General features: G+C 40.8%; 1 protein-coding gene across 1 annotated transcript; it reads left to right on the top strand.

The window, feature by feature from the left end:
• The first annotated feature begins 245 nt into the window (after nt 1-245).
• LOC310748344 (vomeronasal type-2 receptor 26-like) lies at nt 246-5,967 on the top strand. Its single transcript, XM_083584070.1, has 5 exons — nt 246-572; nt 1,709-2,569; nt 3,084-3,311; nt 4,236-4,362; nt 5,060-5,967. Exons 1-5 carry the CDS (start codon nt 444-446, stop codon nt 5,959-5,961), a joined length of 2,247 nt encoding a protein of 748 aa, XP_083440196.1. The 5' UTR covers nt 246-443; the 3' UTR covers nt 5,962-5,967.
• The last annotated feature ends 504 nt before the right edge of the window (nt 5,968-6,471 follow it).

Genomic DNA, 6,471 nt, shown 5'->3' with positions numbered 1-6,471 from the left:
GGAATGATAGACATTTTCAAATATCTCAAGGGCTGTCACCAGGAACACACTTGTTTTCTCTTGCTCCGGAGGTTAGGACTCAAATTAGCTTCTTCAAGTCACAAGAGAGGAGATGTCAACTAAACATCAGGAAGAATTTTTCATTGATAAGAGCTGTTGAATAGTAGAATGGACTGTGAGTTAATCCAAATGAACACAATATAATTAATTGCTGTGCTGTTATGTAAAATGATAGATCTGCTGAAGTTCCTGCTGATACAGTTTGCAACTCTCATTCTAGGGTGGTGCCTAAGATTTACCAGCACATCGTGGCCTTGGCATTTGCAGTCAAGGAGATCAACAAAGACCCTCACATCTTACCCAATATCACCTTGGGCTTCCACTTATATGACAGCTATAACAATGCAAGGAGCACATATCTTACCACACTGCTGCTTCTATCCATGGTGAAGGAATTTGTCCCTAACTATATATGTGATGTTGAAAATAATCTGACTGGGGTCATTGGAGGACTTGATTCTGAAATTTCCTTTTATGTGGCCACTGTTTTGGATATCTTTAAGATTCCACAGGTAGGACACCTATGTACAATACCTTTATTAAATTGCATAGAGGAAGAGGCAGGTTCCTCGGAATCAGTTCCGGGTGAAGATGAAACTGGAAGGACAACCATGTACACCACCTTGAGATCTTTGGAAAATAAAGGCGGTACATAATTATAATATAAACAAACAAACATCAATAAGGGGAAATGTGCAATACCAGGAAAAAAAGGTCACATCCCCCCCTCCCCGTCTTACACACACATCTAAAACACTGTTATCCCAAAGGCCAGTGATGGGGAAGTGGGCTTCTCCCTCACCAGCTGCTTTTTGGTTATGTAGTACTTTCTGCTTAGTTAGGAGGGTATTTGAATTGAATAACTGGGGTATAGGGGAAATTGCTTACAGGATAAAAGCTGAAAGGTAGGTGCCAATAGTAAAATTAGTGATCAGGGCATCTCAAAAAAGCTGCTGGGGAAGAGGGGGGAAATTGCTTATAGCTAAAACAACTGACAGGTAGGTTCCAGTACCATAATTATTCTACTTTATTGCACCAAACACTAAGAAGTTATGGAAAATTGAAGATAAAATCCAGTTCTGCAAGTGAAATAAGTGTTCATAAATAAAGTCTGAGAGGAATCAGCACAGTTTTGCTGTGTGATGGGTTATGTGCATCATGAAGAAGAAAGAAGCTCCAGAGAAGAAATATGAATCTGATCCAACTTGCAGTTTTGACAAAGTCAGATAATGTCTAGGTAATCTGCTGCTTGGGGCATGGTATGTTCCCCATTCAGTTTTATCCATTATACAAGACCTTGCCAAATTTTGCAACGACTCAAAAAATGTTTGGTTTTTTAAAAGTAAAATAGAAACAATGCCCTGCTCCAGTCATCAAAGTGTTAACAAAATTTCCGAAACTAAAACTAAAACAGACACAGTCCCCTGTGAAAGGTCATCAAGTGAAAGGTTTAAAAATGAGAAAAGGCAGATGATCCCAGGTTTCAGCCCATCTGCATGTGTGTCTTTTGTAAAACTGAGAGAGAGGCAAACAATCCCTAAAACGTTGGCAAAGGGCATATTTGACTAACAGGGTTCAGCACATAATGTATATGAATACTGTGAAAGGAATCTACTTTGTCTCTTCTATTCTTCCATTTACTTTTTAGCTCATTTATGGCTCTGCTCCGGTGATGAATGATAAAAGCCCAGGGCTTCCCTTCTACCAGATGGCACCCTCAGAAGCCCTTCAGTATGAGGGAATTCTCTCTTTGCTTCTGCATCTCAGGTGGACGTGGATTGGAGTCATTGCAATGGACAATGAAAACGGAGAAAGATTTCTGCAAACCATTTTCCCAATGTTTACCAAGAGTGGAGTGTGTTTTGCATTCCTAGAAAGAATCCCTGATTTTAGTTTTATTTCTGAAATTAATGGCATGCTACAACAGGGGGCAATTATAAACCATAAAATTCTTAGCAGCAAAGCTAATGTTATGGTGGCAAATGGAGAATCTTATTCCATGGCAACTTTCAGATGGCTTCCATACCTATCAGAACATGATGACATGATAAACAATATAAAAAGTAAAGTATGGATAACAACTGCCCAGATTGAGTTTGCTTCATTTGTCTTTCAAAGGAACTGGGATTCAAGAGTATTCAATGGTGCTATAGCCTTTGAAATTCACTTTAGAAACCCACCAGGATTTAATCAGTATGTTCTGCACAGAAACCCTTCCAGCACAGATGGGGATGGTTTTATCAGGGACTTCTGGCAACAGGCCTTTGAATGTGTATTCCCAGATATGACTGCAGACAAGGTGGAGGGGAATATTTGCACCGGAGAAGAGAAGCTGGAGAGCCTTCCTGGATCATTTTTTGAAATGAGCATGACAGGCCACAGTTACAGCATCCACAGTGCTGTCTACTCCATGGCCCATGCTTTACATGCCATGTTCACATCCAGACTCAGGCACAGAGGAATGGCGTACAGAGGGAGAGGGAAGAATCAGAATCTACAGTTTTGGCAGGTAATAGGCTGAACATCCTCAACTGGAAGAGACCTGTTATTCTCTGATAAAGTATGGGTTTCCAAATGTTGCTCATTGCTCTCAGAGAAAAAAAGGTTTTGTATGACAGAAGTTTGGAGGTCACTGAGATACCACTGTATTCACAGATAACAAGCAGTAGTCATGGCCGATAGAGATGCTCAGCATTTTCTCTATCCCATATACACCAAATCCTCCCTCAGAGCAGGTGGTCACAAACCACTGTTGTGTCTCCTGAGATGAAGAGGGACAGAGGGAAAGTGGTGTGGGGCAGGGGAGATAAAGAAAGGTTGTAAATAAGGGGAGAGGGAGAGAGAGGGATGTGGTAGAGAGAAAATTGGTGGTCTCTCCATCCTTGGACCTGACTCTACTCACAGTTGACTGTATCACCACCCACCTCTTGCTCTAGGTCCTGCCCACAAGAAAAAAGATACCTCAGTCTTGTATTAGAACTGCAGTCTTTTCCAAACAATTGCCTCTTCTGTATTCAATCTAGCTCCATCACTTTCTGAGAAGTATCTCATTTAACAATACTGCAGGAGATGTGGTCTTCATCAACCAGAATGGAGAGGCAGCATCTAGCTTGGATATTGTCAACTGGATTATATTCTCCAACCAAAGTTTGCACAGAGTGAGAGTTGGGAGGATAGACCCACAGGCTCCTCCAGGCCAATCATTCATCCTTGATCAAGATACCATAACATGGCACAGTTGGTTTAATGAGGTAGGGCCGAATTGTTAGATAATTCCAAAAAGATTCAATCTTGCATAAGCAATGATCATTCACCTGCATGTCTACTCACTGTCTTTTAAACTGCAAGTTACTATGTAGAACATGACGAATGCATCCAAGTACTAGATTAAGAGCCAAAAGCTTGCTGCTAGAAGCCACTACAGGAGTAAAGGAAAATATTTTATTAAGGATGATACAAAACAGAACACCGAGTGCCTTCATGTGAATATGGGTGCTTTGATCTAGGTCAAATACCAGTTTTTCTATGAAAAGGCCTGGAGATAGGAGTGCAGGGTTTTTTCCCAGCCAATCAGGGCCTCTGCATTTATTTTGCCTGCACAAGAGGGTGTACGTGGTGAAAGACCATGAAACTATTAAATGGATGATCTGTTTGACCTTGAAGCAATCTTACATCAGAGAGTGCACACAAGTGGTTAGTTGGAGTAACTAATGGGTTTTCCTTTCCTCTGGAAGACTGCAATGTGAATTTTAAGTAAAAATAGAAATCTAAATTAATATAAACATAAGAATTAGGATATCTTTACATTTACAAAATACTGATTTTAAACTGAGTTAAAGAGGATGCATTAATAGATAAGCCCCAAGATTTCACCTTTCTTGCTAAAAGGTGGAGGAATGAGCTGGTTGGGAAAGGGAGGTATAATAATACCAGAGCAAGAAAATGGGAACCGACAGCAGCAGGTGCAGGAGACCGCTAGTCTTCTAAGTTCATAAGTGGAAGAGGAGGAAGCAGGAGAAGTGGTGAAGATTGAGAGAGTGAAGGAGAGAGCTGAGAAGAAAGGTGTAAAGAGCAAGTGACTGGGCATTAGGAATGGATACATTAGTCTTTAAAAAAGAGTTATCTTCTTAAAGTTTAAAAAAGAGTTACCTTCTGCTTTTTCATTTATGGAATAGACTCAGCCTCTTTCTGTCTGTACTGAGAGATGTCTTCCAGGATCCAGCAAGAAAGTAAAGGAGGGACAGCCACCTTGCTGCTACGATTGCATCCCATGTGCAGAGGGGAAGATTGCAAACCAGGATGGTAGGAGAAATAAATAGATTAAATAGATCTAGACTCAGCAGTAATAATTGAAGGGTGTTGTAAGCATAGCTGAGTTTACGTTTCAAAATAGATAATCTACTGTATGCATTATCCTGCCTCTTTGTGATCATTGCCTTTCAGTGGTACCTCAGGTTACATATGCTTCAGGTTACACACTCCGCTAACCCAGAAATAGTGCTTCAGGTTAAGAACTTTGCTTCAGGATAAGAACAGAAATTGGGCTCTGGCGGCGCGGCAGCAGCAGGAAGCCCCATTAGCTAAAGTGGTGCTTCAGATTAAGAACAGTTTCAGGTTAAGAACGGACCTCAGGAACGAATTAAGTACTTAACCTGAGGTACCACTGTAGTTTAAATATGCCAATCAAATGACAATGACTATGCATTGAGAGTAATTGGATGGCATGTGGTTCAAACCATATCTAGAGGGGGCCATGTTACTCCTTCTGACTTACACAGGCTGCATCAAGGATAGTGTGAATAAACATTTAGATGTTAGTGGCACTGGCTGTGGCACCACACAGCTCTGAACCAATTAAAATCAGTAATAGCACTTTGCAGAGCACCAGACAGTACTAGATATGTGTTTTGATTTAAAGAGAGCTCTTTTCTTCTCAGACAGAAAGTAAACATTTCAGAAAGTTGACATGATATGAGCTAATTTCTTTATTTCCCCCCAGATATGAATAACTGCCATAAATGCCAAGACAAAGACTATCCAAGCAGAAACCGGGATGCATGCCTACCAAAGGATATCAGCTTCTTGTCTTATGAAGAACCTTTGGGCATCAGTTTAGCCTGCTTCTCTCTTTTCCTTTCCCTGATCACAGCTCTGGTACTAGGTACATTTATGAAACACCACAACACACCCATTGTCATTGCAAACAACCGAAACCTCACCTACACTCTCCTCATCTCTCTCCTGCTCTGCTTCCTGTGTGCATTGCTTTTCATTGGCCGACCTGAGAAGCTGACATGCCTCTTCCGACAAACAGCTTTTGGCATCATCTTCTCAACCGCTGTTTCTTGTGTCCTAGCAAAAACCTTCACAGTGGTTTTGGCCTTCATGGCTACAAAACCAGAATCCAGGATGAGGAAATGGGTGGGCAAAGGACTAGGCCACTCCATTCTCCTTTCCTGCTCCACTGTTCAAGCAGGAATATGTACTGTGTGGCTGGCAACCTCTCCCCCATACCCTGATGTGGACATGCATTCAATGACAGAACAAATGATACTAGAATGTAATGAAGGGTCTGTGACCATGTTTTATTGTGTCCTCATCTACATGAGCTGCCTGGCCACTGTAAGTTTTGCTGTGGCTTTCCTTGCCAGGAAGTTACCGGACAGTTTCAACGAAGCCAAGTTCATCACTTTCAGCATGTTGGTCTTCTGCAGTGTTTGGCTGTCCTTTATTCCTTCCTACCTGAGCACCAAGGGAAAATATATGGTAGCTGTGGAGATCTTCTCCATCTTAGCCTCCGGTGGTGGGTTGCTGGGTTGCATCTTTTCCCCCAAATGTTACATAATCATTATGAGGCCTGAGCTGAACAATAGAGAACAGCTAATAAGGAAGAAAAATTAAAGAAATAATAAACCTGTCCTTTGCTGTATTTTGTGCTTTTCTCTGTACAGAATATAATTTTTTCTAGACTCCAAATTTTCATAGTTGAAAATTCATTTGTAAAATTGACTTATTTGCTTTAAGGAAAACAATGATCCCTTTACACATACATTATTTTGTAGTAACATTTGTTGACAAGAAGACTCAGAGCAATTTTTGTCAAAATATGCATGTAAGCAAATCTGTATCTGGCCTTAAATCTTTCTTTTTTTGTTCAATTTTTTCATTAATTTTCTATTACAAAACTCCAATACACACCATATTATATGAATACCAAATAGCAATATCTATTCAAATACAATTCAATTACATAGCCAGTTATAAAGTTTATGTGCCCCCCCCCCACATCCTCTACTTCAAGGTCTGATACCCTTCAGTTATAGACATGTAAGAGGATCTTCTTGAATCAGGCCAATGCCATCTCGCCCAGCAGCCTGTACTCACACTGACCAACCAGATGTATGTGGGAAA

Source organism: Podarcis filfolensis (assembly GCF_964270895.1).
Source record: "Podarcis filfolensis genome assembly, chromosome: 13".
In the NCBI taxonomy this organism is placed as follows: domain Eukaryota; kingdom Metazoa; phylum Chordata; class Lepidosauria; order Squamata; family Lacertidae; genus Podarcis; species Podarcis filfolensis.
Note: the sequence above shows the minus strand (reverse complement) of the source record. Positions and strands in the feature narration are given on the sequence as shown.

What these genes read in the sequence shown, in the direction of transcription:
- LOC310748344 (XM_083584070.1), top strand. Translation starts at nt 444, where the DNA reads ATGGTGAAGGAATTTGTCCCTAACTATATATGTGATGTTGAAAATAAT. An exon ending in ATATCTTTAAGATTCCACAG is followed by an intron (nt 573 to 1,708) that starts GTAGGACACCTA and finishes TTTACTTTTTAG; the next exon opens with CTCATTTATGGCTCTGCTCC. An exon ending in GGCACAGTTGGTTTAATGAG is followed by an intron (nt 3,312 to 4,235) that starts GTAGGGCCGAAT and finishes TTTATGGAATAG; the next exon opens with ACTCAGCCTCTTTCTGTCTG.